This window comes from Pelecanus crispus, chromosome 7 (genome assembly GCF_030463565.1).
Source record: "Pelecanus crispus isolate bPelCri1 chromosome 7, bPelCri1.pri, whole genome shotgun sequence".
NCBI lineage: Eukaryota > Metazoa > Chordata > Aves > Pelecaniformes > Pelecanidae > Pelecanus > Pelecanus crispus.
The window spans coordinates 276,039-296,690 of NC_134649.1; the positions used below are offsets into that span (position 1 = coordinate 276,039).

The 20,652-nt window shown below is 49.6% G+C and overlaps 1 protein-coding gene across 2 annotated transcripts in view; it reads right to left on the reverse strand.

Moving 5' to 3' along the window:
• Nucleotides 1-5,953: 5,953 nt before the first annotated feature.
• PPIP5K1 (diphosphoinositol pentakisphosphate kinase 1) overlaps nucleotides 5,954-20,652 on the reverse strand; it is a 44,240-nt gene continuing 29,541 nt past the window's right edge. The window contains exons 26-30 of one of the 2 annotated variants that reach the window (XM_075714638.1): nucleotides 18,326-18,388; nucleotides 15,587-15,766; nucleotides 8,453-8,590; nucleotides 7,907-8,020; nucleotides 5,954-6,648 (exon numbers count right to left, since the gene is read on the reverse strand). In XM_075714638.1, coding sequence (XP_075570753.1) covers nucleotides 5,954-6,648; nucleotides 7,907-8,020; nucleotides 8,453-8,590; nucleotides 15,587-15,766; nucleotides 18,326-18,388 — 1,190 coding nt within the window. The remainder of the gene's footprint in view (nucleotides 6,649-7,906; nucleotides 8,021-8,452; nucleotides 8,591-15,586; nucleotides 15,767-18,325; nucleotides 18,389-20,652) is intronic. The other variant, XM_075714639.1, reaches the window with a different exon arrangement.

A 20,652-nucleotide genomic window follows, 5' to 3' on the forward strand; every position in this document is an offset into this window, starting at 1 on the left:
TAAAGCCACATTAATTGCGAACAAGAACACTGCCAACTGTTTCAAACTGTTCTTTGAGTGAGTCCACGCTGTAGGCAGCGGGCACGCAGCCGCTGCTGCCGTACCTCCACTCCCGGCGCTGGCCAGCTGCCTCCCAGCTGATGCGTTCAGGCGAGCCCTGGCTATTCCACCAGCAGACCACCGTCACTCACAGCTGCTAAAACTTCCTGTGGCCCCAGGGACACTCACACCGGGGCATAGAGCCTACCTGGGACACCCACCCCTCCCTCCTTGGCCCCAGCCGGGTGATTTACAGTTCCAGCTCAGAGGAAGTTTTGGGCCCTTGCACAGCTGGCCCAAGGGCCCAGGCAGGGCCGCAGCCCTCGATGCTCCTGTGTGGAGCTGGCACGGCCTGTCCTGCTGACGCTGCAGCTCCTCGCAGTCCCTGACTCAATCATGCTCTCCACTGTGGCCCTCTGCCTGTCCCTGCACTTCTTGGGAATGGCAGCTCAGACCAGCACTGCTGGCATTCCTTGAACTGGAAACGCCTCTGGCCCTGTGAGAAGCAGACCATTGCACTGCGCAGCCAGCAGCCTGCTGCCAGGCAGTGCACCTGCCTGAGGGGCTCGGCTCAGGGCCTGTGGCCAGCCAGGCACGGATGGGGCACCACGTGCTGCCTGTCCCTATTGCAGCAGCAGGCCGTTGCAGCTCTGCAGAACTCCAAACTCACCTCTGAAGGGGGAGTCACTTTATTTCAGCTCTTCTAGTTACCGAGCAGAAAACTAGGACAGCAGCCCTCTGCTCCGCCTGCACTGGATAGCAGTCAGGAGAGGCTGCTGCCCAGTCAGCTCTGCTCCTACCAGGTGTCCTCAGGAGGAACTACAATGGCACAGTTGAATGCAAGGGAAAAAGGAAAGCAGGTACGGGGCTACAATCCTCAGAAGAGAAGCCATCGTGGCCACAGAGCATACCACAGCTTGTGCAGCATGTAATGGAGAGCTCAGGACAGCTGCCAAAGCTGTTACTGACAGGGGAGGGACCACAAACCGTTACCATAAAGCAGGAACTATTTCCACAGCTGCTTTCCAGCTAAACAAGCATAGGGATATGGCCACGCTCCTGCTGAGAGCCTGTGACCATACATGCATTTCCCAAAGGTGTACATTGTTGGGAGTCTGAGGACCTGTTCAGTACCATCCTGCAGAGCAGAGCACCCTGGTCAGCTGTTGAGATGGACCGTGCAGGCAGTGGTGAACATGTCCACTACAGGCTGTTCTGCAGGAGAAAGGAAGCACAACCAGGTTACCCTAGTGGCAAACACAAGCAGCAGCATGCAGGGAAGTGGTGTAAGTCACATAAGCATGTCCTGAGGAAGCAATGCTCCTCCAGCAATGAGTAGGAGTACACTGAGGCTGGGAAGCTTTCAAACGCCCATGAAACCTGGATGAAAGCATCAGTGTTGATCCATGGGCAGGTGTCTGCAAGGAGGAACTGGATCAGCCTAGACCTCCAAAGCAGGCCTTGGCTTTGCCAGGGCTACAGTTCAGTGACAGATTGGACTTCTCTCAACTCAAACAAGAAGAGGCAAGCAGCAAGCCTTCAAACTCCTAGGCCTATTGTTCCCCTGTGGCCAGCGAACAGGCAGGCATCAGCTGGGCAGCACTGGAGCCAACAGTCCTGGACCACAGGATGGGGGGTGTGTGTGGGGGGGGTGGGGTGGGGAGGGTGGGGTGGAATGGGACGCTCACACCAAGGACAGGAACCAGCTATTGGCTGGTCAGCTGCGTCCATCATTTGCTGCGTACGACTTCAGGAGATAAGGGTTAGTAATTTGTGGGGAAGTGGCATGGCTCTGGGAAAGCAGAAGAACAGATAAGCAACAGACAGGTCCCAGGAAGGCAATGACATAGCCCTCCCTCAACCAGCTCCTTCAAAATTTGCGAACTGATGAGCCAGAGGTGTGTCCAAGGCAATAGCAGCAACACTGAGTTTGGTCTTGCTTCAACAATCAGGGCTGCCTGGACCTTGCCATGCCAAAGGCCAAAGGCCTGCATATGCTGTACAACCTGACAGTTTCTCCAGCACCAAGGACTTTGCTCATATGTGCCGACTGACAGAGGACCTGTCACTTCCACAGGCTACGCGAGCCATTGCCACGCTCTAGCTACATGGTACAGACAGTTGGTATTTCCTGCCTGTTCTGCCACACGACCTGGACCCATTTCTCTATACTGCTTTCCCATTGCACACAGCGACAATGATTCAGGAAAAGACTTTTGTTTAGCTGCAACTGCCAGGGATTTGACAAGCCTGATCCAGACTGTCCCAGCTACTGTAGGCAAAGTTTGTGGCTACACCCAGCCAGAGGCACAGGACCATGCAGCGGTCGTTTGTGCATATCACTACCTATGCAGCCCAAAAGCATTTGAAAGTGCAGTTTATGCATCAGCATAGATTTGAGGAGCCAGAACTGGCTTTGGCAGGATTAAGCTAAAAATATGAGCTCCTGCCATTGTATCCAGAAATTGTGCGATTGTCCTTTTCTTTTTTCCCCTCCTTTGTGACTCACAGCACTTCCTTACACCACCCTTCTGTTTGGAAAGGGCTTTGTCATTAATCACTCCTGCTGCTAAGCCAAGGAAAACATGGTAGAGACACTGGTAAGAGCATATGGTCAGTGCTCAGATTTCACAACACACTCTGCAGGTGTTCATTTGGAAGTGTTAGAGCATCATGAAAGACCACAGACTTCTCAACAGAGGCAGCTACTAAGCAGCTCTTTTAAAACAAAAAGGGCACCATCCCTTCTTGGCCCACCCATCAAGGAGAGCAGACATAGACTAGAACCCCGTTCTTGCTCCACTGCAGGCAGCCCAGCTTTCTTGGCTGCCTGTGGGACAATACCTGCCTTTGAGTTCAGGACATTTGCTTCCGCAGCGTAAGCACTACCAGCCACAAGTAATCAGCTGTCTCCCTGTTACTCTGCCCTGCATCAGGAAGCCCTCTGATCCTACAAACTATCTGGAGAACAAAACTTCACAGAATTACCAGTATGCAAAGTACCAATGCAGCCAGATCATTTCTGGCTAGAGGACTCCAGCAACAAAAAGATACATTCAGAAGCCAAAATTAGTCACTAATTAGACTTCATAGACATATTCTCAATTTAGGGATATGGAGGTTTGTATTTTTCATCACAACAAAAACCCTTCTGGCCTCTCCCCTGGGCCCGATCTCTCACTGAGCTGCAGAGCCACAGCTACGAGCTGCTTCCCAAGTGCCATTCCCTTTTCATTTCCAGGTGGAGAAATGGGCTGAAGATTGGGGAACATTATAAATAACAGTGGTTCTTGTGAGTGGCAGCCGTCTACCCAGGAATTCAACTACTGCAGCACTCAGCCGTCCCTCCTTGCAGTACATGGCCGTCAGAGCCTCACAAGAAAGGCCACTTCTGTGCTCAGATGACGTGGCACTTCCGCAGCAGCAGCTCTTGGGCAGTGCTACCACGGCACTTGTGCCGCTCCTGCCAAGCCGTGGAAGCACAAGGACGCTGCAACCAGTAGCCACTTTCGCTGAGGGAAAGGGTTCCGGACGCCAAAGCGCCCTCCGGGCTCCCTGGCACCCAGAGTCCAGCCTGCCTCTTGCGCTACTTGGCAGGAGGCCCAAGGGCAGCTGGCACTGAGACCGTCCCCTGGCTGGTTTTTGCAATGCAAGGGCAGCAGGCAGGCAGATCTGCCGGGCGTTTGTACGGAGTAAAGCCATTCCACCAGCAGGCTCCAGGGCCCTAGAAGCGACAAGCTCCCAGCTGCGTGGGGGTGAGCACCTGAGAGCCAGGCCTTCACCCCTCGCAACCCTGCTCCGGGACCTGCTCATGCCACCACTGAAGGGGCCGTGCCCCACCCAGAAGTGGCAGCTTGCGGCAGGTGATGCTGCGTCCATCATGGCAACCACCCTGCCTGGGCCTGGGCCATGGTCTGCACTCCATGGGTGCAGAGGTGGGCGCTGCCTTCCCCAGAGAGAAACACGCAAATCCTGGCAGGAGCCGCAGCTCTGGTGTCCGGCAGGGACCCTGCTGCCAGAGCAGCGGTGCTGGCGGTGGCAGGTGCCACACACTGCTGACCCTGGGAGGGTGCAGGCGGAACGGCAGGATCAAGGGTGCAGGCACTGCCGGAGGGGCACAAGCGGGATCTAGTGCTGCTCTGCCTCCCGCGCTCCCACAGCCAGCTCTCAGGGCAGGGGCACGCTGCAGGCCCGCGGCCTCGGCCCAACAGGCACCAGCCAGGGTATCTGTTCTTCCAGGTCCTTAACGCAGGGTCAGTAATGAAAGCCAGAGGGCTTCCTTACAGCATGAGGCAGGCCCCTCTTCAAGAGAAGAGCAGGTTGGCACAGCCCTGTGGAAGGGGGGGGCCAGGCTTCCTCCCAGCACAGCGCTGCACTCAAGGCAGACGTATGACTGCTGCATTTCAAGTGCAAGTAAGCACGACCTTTCTTAAATAGCCACACTGGCAGCTAGGGATTATCAGGCATGAGGAAGAGGACACGGTACCCAAGACGTTCTTGGAACTGACGAGAAGGTGTGGACCAAGTGAAAGGAGCTGAACACGCTGCCCCAGCGTCTTCGTTCTACCGCAAACCACCCTAGGACCTGGGAAGCCAGGACCTCTTCCCCAGTATGACCAGTTCTTCTGTGGAGGGAAAAAAAAGGTGTCTGGGCTTCTCGAGCAAAGCCCCACATCTGTGCACTCACTTCAGTTGTGACTTCAGCCACAGTTCCTCTTCCAGGATGGTGCAGAACGAGCAGGGCTTGCTGTCCCAGGCACCTGCAAGCTCTGGCACACACACACTGCTGCACAAGTCAGCATCAGAGACAGAGACGTGGGACGCACAGCATAGATTTACTGTGAACACACATCATCACAACACAGCGCGGAGATCTTTGGGCACAGCTTCACAAAAAACACAGGTCCTAGCTACAGACAAACACACAGACTTGTTCATTAAATACAGGAGGCGCAGGAGGCACAGCCCTGGCCTGCACTCAGGATGCGGCAGGGACATCTGTGCCAATCTTGCCCTCAGGCTTGTGCTCACAAGTAATTTACATAAATATGTATTAAATACTTTTCATTTTATATATAATAAAGATTTCTCGTTATTGGTTTCTACTAATCCTGATTTGTTCAAATAGCAGTTTCTTTTAATTTCTGTCACCAAGACTTCAGAGCTGTACCCTGCCTGACCCTTGGGGACTAGAAAAAAAACCCGTGTGTGTCCTCCCTGCCCACCTCTCTCAGGCTGGATCCCCGGCTCCTGCCTGCCTGCCCCAGCCCAGCAGGAAAACATTCAAGTCCACGCCAAAGAGACATTTTCTTGCAAGTGGCAGTCTTGAACCTGATCCCCTCATTACTCTCCTTCCCACACTCATTCAGAATGCTTTCTGCTTCTCCTAGTCTTCCTGCCATGGACTCTCTGGACCTGTTTTTGGTGGCCAGTGCTGGGAAATGAGAGAGGAAGAAGGAAGGAACAGAGAGGAGGTCGGTGGTTGTGATGGATCTGACTACTCTGGGCCCAGAATGCCTTTCTCCGAAGGCTATGGGCCAAAAAATCTCAAGGGAGCATCTGTCCCCTTTGGACTTACCACCCCAAAAGCCTTGGCTGTACCAATCCTCTAACTCTGCTGTCCCAGCAAGCATACAGCCCTTGGGACACCAATGCAGCCCCATGTCCCTGCTCCATAGAGGTGCCATGCCAGTACCAAGACTGCATGTGTTGTTCAAGGTAGATGGGGCATTGTCTCTTGCCGAATGGCAAAGAGCTGGCTTGTGGATGAGCAGAGCAGACTCTTCCACACCCCAGAGTCCTGTGGCCTTGGGACATGGCTTATGCTGTGGACGGCCAGCTGCATGAGGTGCTGTGCAGGAAGCTGGGCTGCCTCCAGGGTAGAAGCGCTTGCAGTGTGCTGTCCAGTGAGCCGCTAATTCTGCTGATCCGCCCGACACAGCGGCTGCAGGTCCTCCACGCTTTTCTCAGGAGGCAACGGCTGCACCTGGCACAGGTGATCAGACAGAAGCTGGCCTGACAGAGCACCGTCCCCCAGCGGCTCCTTGCCCATATGCTCTGGGTCCAACACCTCTCCCAGCAGCTCCTCTTCACAGGGCACCAAGATCTCCTTGGACAGCCCTGACTGATCCAGGCCAGTCATTCCCCCTGTATACCCCTCACCTGGCTTCACTCTCTCCCCAGGCAGCCTTATATCAGACCCTGAACCATGCTTTGGGTTTCCTGTGTTACTGGGCTCTAATATTTCCCCAACTGATTCTTCTTCATCCAGCTCCACCATGCTCTTCTCCTCTGGGCTAGAGTCCTCCTCCACCAGCTCCTTCTTGCACAGCTCCAGGACTCTGCCCGGCTCTGGGCCCTTATTCCAGGTCAGGGTCTCTGGGGCACTCGGCTCCATCACTGACAACCCAGACATCCCCACCTCCACGTCAAGCCCTCTGCCTGGAAGCTGGCTCTCTCCTTGCTCAGGGGACTGGCTAGTCAGCTGCTCCTCACTTTTTGGGGGACTGATGGAAAGCTTCTCAGTGAAGCTGAAACGAGCGCAGTTGTCCACAGAGGTTGGGGAGGATGGGCCTGCACTGGAGACAGTACTGGAGGGGCCACTGCTGTCTGCAAAGAGGAAGAAAAATCTTAAAACATTTAGCTGATATTTCCCCAGCCCAAAGCCTGGGCAGACCCAGGCTGTCACAGTCCCACAGTTCTACAGCCAATGGGTGAGGGTCGTCTACATGCCATGCAACCTAGCAGGGGCTTGCAGCTGCTCTTAGGTGTGTTTCTGGTGGCTCAGCTGATGAAAACCCAAGCACAAGCACCACACGTACATCTTGTCATACAGTGCTATGTTGGCGTATAGCCAAGAGTGGATTCTGTTGCCATTATAGAACAAAATGTGAAATGTGATGTTGGGCTTTGAGCTGAAAAGCAGTTTCTTTCATTTCCTCATTATTATGGAACACTCCCAGCTTCAACTTTGCTCCTCTTGGTTCCTGACACACACTATCCCTGAATGTTGAGCTAGAGTCACCACTGGAAGAAGAAATATTGTTCCTCCACTAAGGCTTATTCTTGACTTATATTGTACAATGAGCAAAACTAGAGAACAGATCTAGATTATATCTAATCCAATAAAGGAGGGTAAATTAAACAACTGTTTTCAGTCAGATCAGTTCCCTGACCTTGCTGCCTACACAAACACACGCTACTCCTGGCACAAGGAGTGTACAGCCAGGAGAAGAGTAGGACTGCTCTTTCAGTGGCAACCTTGACGTGTGTTATTATGGCACTTGCTGTGCAACTGTTGGCTAATCCTTTCCTCTGAGTGCCAGTCAGATCTGCAAAGCGGATTAACTAACAGTCACCAGCTCTGCAGAGACTGTGACAAGTGAGGCCCAGGAGCTGCAGAAAAGCCTGTAAGTGAAGAACTAAACGATCGGCTGTCCTATATGGAGCTCTGGGTGAGACATGTACGTGACTGGTTAGGAAAGGAAGGCATTTCCACATGCCAACACTGAGCTGGCCATGTGTCATGGAGAATCGCAAAACTTGAGATGAAAGTGAAGTGCGTTCAGGCCTCCATGTCCTAGTGCACAAAGCAGAGGATGTCTAGAGAGACAGCATCCATCCAACAGTGGATGTCCCCATTATATACAATACTATAAAGACTCCCTTTTTGCATCTTTCTTTGGAAGCTTTTTCACAGGACATATGACTACTTTCCCTTTTACCTATTTCCCCTTTCTGTTTCTGTTCCTTCAAGGGCAGAGTATAGAAACCCCGAGCACCAATGCTTGGCTTCCACCATTTGGCACCCTTTACTTCCCTCCCTCACCATCACATTCACCCCTGATCAAGAAGGGAGCACACTCACACCAAGGGGGCTTATCTGAACGCTGGCGCAATGGCAAAGAGGAGGATGACAGGATTCGCTGGGACATAAAGGGGTCTCCTGGTATCTGGCTGCCAATCATTGAATCAAACAAAGCTTGAAGAAAAAAAAAAATACACAGATCAGTAATATTCAGACAGACATAAAGGCATGGCTTATAGTCCAGCAGCCACAAGCAGGCATTCCAGGAAGAACTCAAGAACAGTGCAAATTCAGAGCCATGCCTGTCCCTCAGCTCCTGGGAATGTGAGGCTAAGATTTCCCAAGCTGAAGTTTGTATCCATGTCACTGTACTTATCAGCCACAGACAGACCTGACTGATTACTTGTCTCTCAAGTGGCCTAAGATGGCTCTGAGCTGAATCCCATAGCTCACTCCTGGGCTAGAACATCCTGGAACAGGTTTCACAGACTCTGCTTATTGCCAGTCCTATCATGCTGATCTGTCCTGATAATGTAAAAAAGCAAAAGGTCTCCTTGCCTCGACTCTGTTCTGGCTTACCCAGAGACAAGCCCACCTCACCAGTACCTGCAGTAGACTGGACATGCGATTCGCTGCAACTCCTGCACACAGCCGTCAGGAACTCGTTGACCTGTCGCAAAGAGAGGGAGTTGTGCAGGGTCTCCAGGGGATAAATGGTGGGAACCATGGAACAGCCTTCAAAACCTGGAAAGAAACCCAATCAGAAAATGAATAGAGCAAACAGCAAACTTAAATCCATGCAGGACCACTCATGGCTGAAGGAGCTGGGCAGTCTGGGAACCAAACAACAGGCACACTCAGGCCTAAGGTCACCTCTTCTAGGCCAAGAAAATCACCACTAGGCAATCACATGCAATAACAGACCTGAAAGCAAGCGTCCAGGCACACGCAGAAGGAGGGGGAAGAGGAGGAAACGAATCTAGCAGCAGACGTGTTTGCTGCAAAGCCTGTGACCCTTTTGCTAAAATATATGGTTATGATGGAGAACTTGGCACAGTGCCCCACACTTTACAGAAACTAAACAGAGTTTGAGTGACGTCAACAGAATTTCCATGAAAGGACTCCCACCACTAGTGACACCCAGCCTGGGACACAGTCCACCCTCTCCCCATCAGCGAGGTAGTGCACACTGATAGAAATGCAGGGAGTGGCAGAACCTCCCTCTCTCACACCAGACCCTCCAGTGTACGCCTGGCAGACTGTCTCCCAAGGAAGGGCTGGGCAACGGTTTGAAGTATTTATCCCCTTAAGACTTCACTGCTAGCAAACCCACAATTAGTAGAAATAGGTATCTCGACATTTAACAGACACTTGCTTAGAGCTAAGCTGCATCACAACCATTCACAATAAATTCTTTGCTACTCAAACCAGTGGAGTATTACAGCAAAGCATTTTCCTCTTCATCCAAGCTTCTTGGCAACGCTTTGTGGCACCAAGCCAATCTGAAACTGTCAGAGGAGCAAGGAAGAAACAAATGAGTCTCTGGGCATATGGGAATGAGGCCTCCTCCTGCTCTGCACCTCTTGAGTTTAAAGGCCTCTCAACTTCTTAAGCTTAGACTTCCCATTCTGTGGCTCCCTAGCTCCCTCTGAGGAGCTCATTAAGACCCTGGGAAGGAATACAGTTTGTTCATACAGAGAAGGAAAATTACTTTGAAATGCAAAAAGTACAACAGCTCTTGATGCACTACTGTGTCAGGATTGCTGCCCAGCACACTGGCAGGCTAAAATTGATCCCTGCAGCTTAACAGCACCTAAGGAGAAGACCTAGAGCACCTGGATTATCTGCTAAGTGTAGTCATTGTTCCAATCACCTCCAGGACAAGCTCTGCTCCAATCTGCTCAACTATCCCAGTTTTGCAAGAGGCAAGAAGCACGAGCCAGCAGATGGTATTTAGAGTGAATCCACAGGCAATATGAGGAGGCTGCAGACCAGATCATCACTAGCTTGCAGTGCTGCAGAGACGTTCATTGCCGTAACAGCTACTGGAGATAAAACCCTCCAGACAGTCCAGAGAGGTTACCTATGCCACAAGGGGCCTACAAACATCAATTCAAAACATGAAGGATAGCAAATCCTTGGCTAGGATGAAGAAATGCAAGACACCACAAGAATACCATACTCTTTCTGTCCCTTGCTGAGGAGTCCTTAGAGTGGAAGTGCTGAATAAGGAAGAGTGTCTGTTCACTATTTTCTCATAGGCATTCTGGGAGACAGAGCTAAAGGAAAAGGGTGAGGGCAAGACTTAATGAACAGTCATGTGGAGATGGTTGTAGAGCAGCATAGTATGAGGCTAATGTAATTTCACAACAGAATCTGGTTTAAGAGGGGCCAAAGTTGGCTCAGTTATTCAGGTCTCCAAAGAAAAAGGGAAGAAGTTTGAATATAACATAGGGCAAAGCAACGTAGTTACAAGATACACTGGAAGCACTGATGGGGATCTAATAAAAAGAGGAAATGAAAGGTCCAGCGTTAAAGGAAACATGGGACACTGACAACGCTACTGATGTGAAATGATACACCTATATCCCCGAAGTGCCAAATGCCTGCTTGCACAGCTCTGCTCAGCACTATGTCACTTAACCGGTCTCAAGCAAGTACAGAAAAAGGCAGAAGTACTATTTTCAAGGAATCCCTCTCATTTGCATATGGCAGCCCACTTCCCCGCACATCTCCCTTGACCTGCTTAGCTGCTGTGGGGATGCCAACAATGGCAGTTTCATGCCTCCACAGTAGAGCCAAAGCAGAAGTTACAGCTACAGACCATAATCCTTATGTGTATTGCAGCAGCAGCCAGAGTCCCCAGCGAAGGCTCTGACCACTGCTGCACCACACGCATTTAGTGAAGAACCAACATCTTAGGGAAGAGGTAACAAAAATAAAGCATGAGTGCAAACCACAGGAACCCTTCCAGCCTGACAGTCACCCAGTGCTGACCGCTCGGCTACTGCTGATGCTTCCTGAAACTCTTTTCCTGGGGCCTGCAGGGCATGAGTCTGTGATGCGGTCAATGGCACAAGAAATTAGAATTCCAGTCATTTTGTACCAAAGTCAAACAGCAGCCCACAGAGGAATAAGTTTCATTTTTCATTTCATTCAGGCTTGACTACACTAGCTGCAGTAGGGGTGCAGAGGGCAATCTGCTTCCTCCACAGTGAGGCCTGCCCCGCAGGGAGAGGCACGCGGCAGGGGTCTGCAGACCAGAATAGCTAAAAATTAATCCCAAAGTCAACTGTAATATTCTCCAGGCAAGGAGTACAGCGTGGTTATGTGTCCAAAATTTTTGTTCAGTAAAATAGGAAGAAACCATCTGTTAGAGTAAAGAAAACAAGATTTGGTTATGGGAAAAAACCTTAAGATACACAAGGCGGAGGAGTCTGCTGAGCACGTATTATTTTGTATGTCCAAGGAGACTGCGTGTGATGTGGGGGAGCAGCTATGGGGGAATCTCCACTCTGAATCAATAATGCAGCAGCATCCTGACACAGCAGCAGAGAGAACGCTACTGCCTGAAGAGCCTTTCTGCAGGTGAGAGCACCAGCGGTACAATCCAGGTAGAGGATTACATGTCCTGCTTTGACTCTCCCAGGCGTGCTGATGGCAAAGCTGAAGGCCCACCCACGTTACAGCTGAGTTAACTACGTTCCAGTTTGAGCTCTTCTCCCCCGCGCTTCACGTCCTTGGCATGTGCACACTTTACTGCACACTGTCAGAGAGTCTACTCGGTGTAATCACGGTTTATGAAAAAGTCTTACAGATGTTCCAGGAGTGACTCTCCCCTTAGAGTAAGACTGTTTCAGAGCTGCCTAGTACCGACACACAACACTTCATAAGAGTATTAAGAAGATGATTTGGGTATAAGGACCCTTTTGCAGAGATCAGCTAGCACAGTATACCATATAAAGCAAATGGAGACCTGCACCTGTCTGATGTCTTCCATGTAAACCAGAGAATCACAGATTTCTAGGAGACTGCAGCAGGAATACACAGATACAACTTGTGAACAGCTACCTCTTAGCAGATGACCTCAAAGAAAGAGTCAAGAAGTGCCACCTTTTTACCTGGACTACACCATGACAAATTCTGAAATAGCCAACACCTACTTTATGACTACATGGCTTGAATGCCAAGCAAACACATTACAGATCTCTCAGCGAACCCTATATGCTGTGTTACCCTACCGCTCTTTCACTGCAGATTTAACAGGTACTTTCATCCATTTAGCTGTATCTCCTTCAGTCACCCTGAGGTCTTAAAGAAAATTCAGCCAACGGTGTTAGCAGCAGAACTAGAATAAGCAGATTTTTATACTGGGAAAAGGGAAGAACAAGGGAGAAAACAAGACATTGAATTCATTTGAATCTTCTTGGTTACTGCATGAGATGTCCCAGTCTAAACCCTCAAGAGGAAATCAATACCATTTCATTACGAGGAAGCGTCTAATTTGAATCAAGGTAAGACAAAGTTTCCTAAATTCTATGTATGTCCCACAGAGACAAGAAGAAAGCTTACTGCCTAATACGAGTTGGGAAAGTTGAGTTTATCTGAAACACATGCATCCCCCAGAATGAAATCAGTGTTGGTGTGATTATCCCTCAGAGCTGGTAATTCAGCAGATCACCTGGGAGCCAGCAGAATTCCTGGCTAGTGGGCATGACAAGAGCAGTTTTCAAGTAGTCCAAATGGTATGTTCCTCAGCTTTACTAAGATTGAGCTGAGGCCCCAAATGCGGCAAGCTTCTCTACTAGCAGAGTGGGCTTGTTAAAAGAGAGAATGTACTTGCTGCTGCAGCAGGCTGGCAAGTAGAAAGCAGCCAAACTGCTGTCAGCCAACAAAGACAGAGGGCAAGGAAGACTCAGGTGAGAAGTCTTTCTGGTCCAAAGCAATCCTTTTTGTGTATTATATTTTTGCCTGAGAGTTCTGAACATTACTACACACAATTTGATTAGCAGAAGTTGTCGGGTAACTACCCAGCTCTCCAGTTGTGAGCTCTACATCGGAGCGGAGAGGGTGCCTGTTCCTTTCTAATGGAGATCCCGAAAGCAACAGGCAGATCAACGGCAACCTGGCACATCCCCCAAAGTCTGTACGCCAGCTCTTCTGGAGTAAAGAAGCACTTGCCCAGTCTCAGCACAGATTCTGAAGGGCATGGGAGAAAGCACACTCAGCAGGTTCGTCTCCAACATACTTGGTCAGTCCAGCCTCATTTTGTTGTGAGAACTCCAACATGCCACATGTATATTTGTATGCGTTTATACATGCATACATGATATGTACATGAACTAGGATTTTTGCTAACCAGCCTTTCTAAATTTAAGCCTGTACAGTCAGCCTGAAGGTCTGTCCTAGTTCAGCACCCCTCTGCCCACAGTGCCAGAAGCAGCTACGAATGAAGGGGTATGAGACTAGACAGCATGCAGTGACTCCTCCTCCAGCCAGTCCCCCAAACTCCAGCGATCTGCAGCTCAGAACTGCTCTGAATCTGATGGATCTCTTCCATATTCTCCAGTCTCCCCTTGGACTCAGTTAAGCTCCTAACACCCCCACGTACCGTGGTGAGGAGTTTCACTCTGCATGGAAAGAAAAAAAATCACTTCTGTCTAAAGCTGCCTCTACTCACTCCTAGCTCCTGTACTGGACCGGACATTGAACTGCGGATCCCCACCACCCCTCTCCAGACCACTCCGACCACTATCACACACATCTTTCCCAGACTGCAAATTTCTACCTTTTCCACATCGTCCCAAGTGGTGATGGTCAGATCAGAGCCCACTACTTTATATATGAATTTGGGGCTGTTTCCCCTTGTCATTTAAATTTATTTACACTGAACAGCACATGCTGTTTTACTGCCCACTCATTATCACAGGGTCATTCTCTGTTTCTTCACAGCTGACCTTTGGCTCCAGTACCACTGTAGTTCATGACCAATATGAACTTACTTCACACTCTTTTTTTACCCAGCTATGACCACACAGATAAGCATGGGTTCCCAGACAGATTGCTTCAGGGCTCCACTGTTGATCTGTCCAACTATGGATGCCAACTGCATACTTTTAACTCCCTGATTCCATCTTTTAATTCATGTTTTCTTTGTGTGGATAGAAGTATGGTTGAAAGTCAAGAAAGAGAGGATAGGAGTATGTAGTTTTCACAAGGGGGGGAAGTTGAGCTGTCAGCTACAGAGACCAGAGAAATGTCTGCTCTGAGAAGAACCCCAGCAGGAATCCCAAACACACTAATTAACTGTGGGCTTGATGATAGACTGAGAAAACAGCAAGAAAGAACTCACTGATTGCAGAGATCTGATTTCTACACAGGAAGGTTGCTACGCTGAGGTACATGACTCATACGTTCGGCTGCATTAGGGCAGGCTGCACAGCCCAGCACCGTGCTGCAATATTTGGCATATTGCCACCCAAAGCACTGAGTTCATTTCCTTTGCCTACCAGAGCTCACAGGAGATGGCCGAGATCTGCAGCAGGGGAAGCTCAGCTTTGGCTTTGGAGCAGTCTGCTGTGTTCCAGCATCTCTTCCCTTGAAGCAATTTTGCTCCTCTTTAGTATTGTTGCTAGGAGACCAAGGATTGTCCTAATTATATATGAAAAGTAACTGCCATCTCCAAATTGCCTACTTGACAGAAAGGGCCGTATCAAGAAAAAACAGACTGTGTAAGAAAAAATTCTCTTTTCCAGGCTCTGAAAATGCTTGATCCTGTTGCTTCACTACACGAACAGCTATACTGTCTCTGCCCCTTCCACTTATCGGTCTGAATAAAAAAAGGAGGTCCATGCATCACACCACACAGCTCAGCAAGCCACATGCACCAAGCAGGTTTTATGGTGCAAGGTAAACGTTAACAGCCAGCCCTAGCTAGCTGCCTCTCTCACAGAGGAATCTTCCTATTTGTCTTAGAAGCACTGAGACCTCAATGCATCAGACTTCTCATCTGTGCCAGAGGCTGAGAATTACCAGAGAAACAGTAGCAAGCTTTGCTTTGTAGCATCTAGATTCAATACTGAAATAGCCTACCTCTTCCCACCAGAGACATGACACACTGCAGAGGTCCTAACAGGCAGAACAGACGCCATGCAATGCAGCCACACAGAAGCTCAGTTTCTACCCTACCTTAACTTGGTCTCTCTAGAAACAACACAATCCCACAAACACTCACTTCCCCAAAATTTCCACAGCAAGTGTACTCTGCACGTGACCAGCTGCAGTGCCTCCTTAATCTTTCTTTCCACACACTTACTATGTACTTTGGTTCCTCTGTTAATAATGGGGCACCTCGCGGCACCCCACTGGGATCTGCACAGGGGTATCACGCCAGCAGGGCATCATGCTGGTAGGAGCTCAGCACCTAACCTGAAGGAAGCTTAAGGGCTTACCCTGGCTAAAGGAAGGAGGCAACGAACAATTGCCAAAGATGGAAAGAGCACAGCTACAGCCACACAAAGAGCACTGGCTCCATGTGGAAAGGCTAATGCCTAAGGCTCCAAAACTGCCAGGTGCAACAGCCCACACAGCTTGCTGCAGCAGCAGCCCAGAGATTTAAGGGATGCAGTGAAGGAAACGCTTTCCTTTTTAGAAGCAAAGCATTGTTTGCATTCTCAAGCAGACAGTGGTCCTTGCTCAGCTACAAGAGCACGGGACCAAGGCAGCTGCAGCGTGCAGTACCGTAAAGACACTCCAAGTCATCCTGCCCTGAGGTCAGCCAGCTCCTGAAGAGGCGCAGGTGGTAGGAGCACTGCTGGAGGTGATGGGCTAGAGTGGCATCCAGGGAGATGTTCCGGCTCATGGCATAGTCAGAGGAAAAACGGCGCAGCAACTGGGCAACGTGGTGGTGCTCAAACGCATCTGGAGGAAAGGGGCCATAGAGAGTGAGAGGAGAGGGGCAGGTGCAGCTGGGGACAGAGAAATTGTGGAGATGTGGGGATGGAGCTGCCAGCACCGGGGCCGCTGGGTGGGAAAGACCCACACCACACACTGAAGCCCAATCCCTCCTGCAGCGAGCAGGTCAGGAATACCCTTAGATCTACATACCCCGAGTCACATTGCAGCAGGCCAGCCTCCCACCTGGCCCGGCCTTTGCCAAACACAGCTGCAGTGCAGGGGCAGTCCCTGAGCAGCGAGGTTTCATCTTTGTAAGTGGAAGTCTGACAAGCAAATAAATTTTAGGACATGTTCTAAGTCCAATACAGTTCAGGTTTGGCCTGGTAAGAAGGTCAGGCCCACACTCACCCTCCCCCAGCTGAGACAAGAAATCCAGACTGCCAACAGAGCGTTCCAGTCCTGCATCCAAACACAGCCAGCCACCTCAGCACATGGAAGAAAGCAAATGACCACGCATCAAACGACCGGAGGCTGTGGAAGGGACACTGGGGGACAGCATGGTTTGACTGAGAGCATAGTGCTTAAGAGTACGGAAGAACAGAGGGGGCACAGAAGTGCTGACCTCCTCTCTCTAGACTCTCAGAACAGCCCTGTGCAATCTTCTGTGATATCCTTGCATGGCAGACAAGGTACGTGCATGCAGGCATGTCTTCTCCTCCACCTATACAGCCTCGGGACTCATGTCACACTCCCAAGACTCATGAGACCAGGGCATAAAGCATCTGGCCTGACACTGTGCTTTGCCACTGCTCTGGTTCACCCATCCCATTTCACCACATAGGGGCAGCTCTTCAGAAACAAAACCCAGATTCAGAGCTGTGAATAGCTTTTGCATCCTCTGGCGAGTGGTTCATGTGGCTAAACATCCTTCCTGCTAAAACCAGTGCCAAGCCTAGACCAAACAGGCCTAACTTCAAGCTCACACCTGCTGGACCTCTGTCTTTGTTTTCTTGATTAAGGAGCACTTTGCCGTTAGAAATATTCATTCGGTTCTTGGGAAAAACCTGATGCCCCGTTTCACTTCACTGCATTTGGGACGGGGGCAGTTGCTTTACAGTGTGGCTTAGGAAAGACTGGTGCTTGGTACAAGTTTTGCTGGCAAGATAGAACGACACATCCTGCTGACATACACCACGTGAGCTCAGATGGTATCCAGACATACAAACAAATCAAGCAGTTGGCCACTCTGGGAAAAACAAAACTTAGCAAACACAGAAAATAGGTTCCCTTCAGATATTTGAAACAATAAAGCCACATTTAGCTGCCCTTTCACCTTTCCCAAAACTTTGGTTTTCATAACAGTCTTCTGAACTTCTTTCATCTTCCAGATCATGCAGAGCACAATTTCTTCATATTGACTAAGCAACAAGATTGCAGAAGCAGCTTTGATCACATAAGACAGAAATACTTAACCTTGTATCTTTCAGTGATCTGCTTTGGTTCTAACTTGTCTCAACAGCAGGAGCCATGAGGTAGGAGTGGTGCTGCGAAACAAACCTTTTCAAAAGTTTCTGTGCAAGACTTGGATAATAAACACTAGTTCAAGGCATCTGCTACCACAGAGCTAATGGTCTTTAGCCTCAAAAGACTCACAGTTCACATGTTAGGTTAGTAGCAATATGAAGCAGAGATGGCGAGTCAACAGAAGCATCGTCGGATGTCCTTCTTTACCAAGCCTCTTCAAGGCTACTAGCATGACAGGAGCGAAGCAGGTTACATCACCCTGGGTGGCGTGGGCCAGTGCCCTCCCACCTCAGCAAGGTGGCAGGCCCAAGCCAGCATTGTCCACCAACAGATGAGTGAAAGTTCTGGAGAGACACCGTTCCCAGGATAACATCTGCAGGAAAGGTGAGCCTACTCCCGCCAACACCACCATGCTTGGAGTAACCAAGGGACCACGCTAACAGACAAGTTTGCAAATAGGAAGCCATGAGGTTACCAGTACTCCTAAAACGACTGTGCTGAGGAATATCACACGCAGAGGGAATGCTGTTAGCACCTCCTTCTCTCCCACCATAGATTGTAATCTTCCAGGCAACACACGGGTAGCCTCAGGCTATCCTTGTTTTGCTCCTGCAAATCTGCATTGTAGAAACTGAGGACCTAAGCTGCTGATGCTCTTATAGGTTATGGAGTGGACATCTGCCCCCCCCCCCAAATCCAATGGTATTCTTCCCCTGACCCCCACCCCCCAAAAAGGGAGTGTGAAAGAAGGCCTTAATGTCAGCAGTGGAATTACAGGCTGCTTTAGGAGTCCATTCACAGAGCCACTGCTCTTGCTTTTTCACCTGGGACACAAACGCCTTGGGGGACAGCAGAGGAACCACTGAGCAGTGACAGAGGATGAATGAACAAGTTAGTCACAATGAGACAATGGGGGAAGGTGAAGCATGTTTGGACACCAGATACACAGACACAAAAAAAACCACAAGAAGGCTGAGAGGAGAATATGTGCAGAGAGAACTGAATGTGAGCATGGGGTTAGAAATGCGAGGGAACGTCAAATCAAGGAAGCAAACGTACCATTAGTTGGATGCTTTGCAAACGACACAGAAAATCGTTTTACGGCTGGCATAGACAAGAGCTCTGAGGAAATAAAAACAGATCATCTCAGTTAACAGCCTGCTTCTAAGGATCCCCCGACTTTCATATGCTTGCAACTACCCTTTCAGGTTCACCTTCTTGACCCCCATAGCACATGCTCCCGTTGGCACTCCTGTAGCACCCTGGGCACTCTCTACCTGCAGGTCTGACCTCTTGGCTTCCTCGCACTCTGCCGGCTCCCCGCTTCCCTTGCACTGCCCTGCCAGGGTCTCTCCTGGCATTACAAAGACCTCAGCCACACTCTCGCAGTCACAGACAGCATCTCATACCTTCCCACCACACTTGCAGCCATCCTGAGAGCAACCCAGGCTCAGTCCAGTGCAAGATGCAGTTAGGCCATGCTCACAGCCACAGGAGCACATGGCCAAGCAAGCAGCAGCACCACAGGAGGACAGTTCTCAGGATTCACCTCTGCCCAAGGAAAATGACAACCGTTCTGCAGAGGAACTGAAGAGCCCTGGCGTAGGTAAGTGCAGCTCAAAACATCCTCTTAATGCAAGCTAAACAGAGCTATTTATGAGTTTAAACCTAAATCAACAAACTAATTAGGGAACAAACAGAAGACCCATGAAGACATGCCTCTACAGTTCTGTTGCTCAAAGCATTTCAGTACAGAAGAGGTTTTGGGATACACCTGTCAGGGTGGTCCCCAGGCTTCTCCTGGCCATGTCCGAGGCCAGGCCAGGTTCTCCCATAGAAATCACACATTGAAAGACAGTGCAAGGACAGATTCTGTGCATCTAATGGAGTGCAAACAGATGAGCTTTAAAAGAAATTGATTAGTCTCCTTATGCACCAAAAAAAAGGCTGAATACTTCAGTTTATTCCCACTCTGGAAATTCCTTGGCTATCATGGGAAAGAGTGGCCTAGATCAGACCATCTGTATGCAGGATTTGATGTGAGACCCCAGCCAATCATACCTTTTGCTGCTATTTAGGAACTTTTAGGAAATATTAGAAAATGGTTTTATTTCTCTTTCATGTTTCATGCGTCCGTTCTACCTAGTCAATAGGGTCTGTACGCCTATCCCTATACACCAAGGTTAGGAGATACACATATCAATTTATGCTCCACACCCCCATTGTGCTTCTCTAGCTACATCCACTGACTTGGCCAAATAATATATTTAAACCAACTCCCAAACTTGCTGCAATTTCCTTTGCCAGCATAACAGGCCTAAAAATTGTTTTTCTTTCTTTAAACTCAACAAATAGAGCATGACAATCTTCCTTACACATGCAATCCCTTAGAAGTGTCCAAGACCTGGAGCTGCAGTCAGCCAGCTGGTAACCATCTCCATTCCACCCCACATCTCCCCCTTGCCTTTACAGCACATCAATTTAAATGGTACTGCAACACAGCTTACTGGATCCCTGGCTTCAGACAAGCCAACTTCAAATCACAACCATCAGCGGATCTTCCCGCAACCTGAGGTTGGGTCACAACTGGCCACTGAAGTGTTCCTTAGCCCTCTTTCAGCCCCAAGCAAAAAAGACTTCAGAAATAAGGGCCATTTTAACTTCCCTTGAGCAAGTCTTTGATGAAGTGCTATAAGCCATGCACCACACCTTGAAGCATCACAGCCATGAAAAAATATCAAAGAGTTCATGCAAAGATGTGTTTCAGAATCTGAAGGTTTTTAAACATTATTAGCCTGATGACTGTGAAAAAGGCCTTGATACAAATGTATTCCAAGAGTCTGCTGTAGCTGCTGTGTCACTACTGTATTCAGTTCTAGTGATGTTTGGTTTAAATGTCATTGTTCAGCATTTCATTGGTGCTCACTTAAGCAGGAACATGAAGATCAAGGGCTTTTTTCACATTCCAAACTACCTTCCCCAGAAGCTAAACACCCTTCTGCCTCCTACTTGTTTTTCCAAGCCCCTTGCTTCTTCCTCAAAATTGCTCTTATTGCAGCAAGGTGCTGGTAGCACAAGGTGCCAGGGCACACTAAGAAACATGAAAAAAGAAGTGTAACATCAAGATTAATGACTCTGGGCTGTGTTAGTCACACACTAGTTAAATAAGTCTGCCTTTTAAGTACCTGAGGGCACAACTGCGTCTCAGCACGCAGAGACCTTGTCACTGAATTTAGGCTAATGCAGCAGGACTCTGCTCTGGCCCCTGAATGAGAGTAGCCAATTGCCGGCACACTCCTACTACACAGCCTACAGAGAAAGGCACCACAGCACCAGGACTAAGCAGAATCTGTTCTGCTCCCAGCTGGGTACAGAGCAAGCAGCCT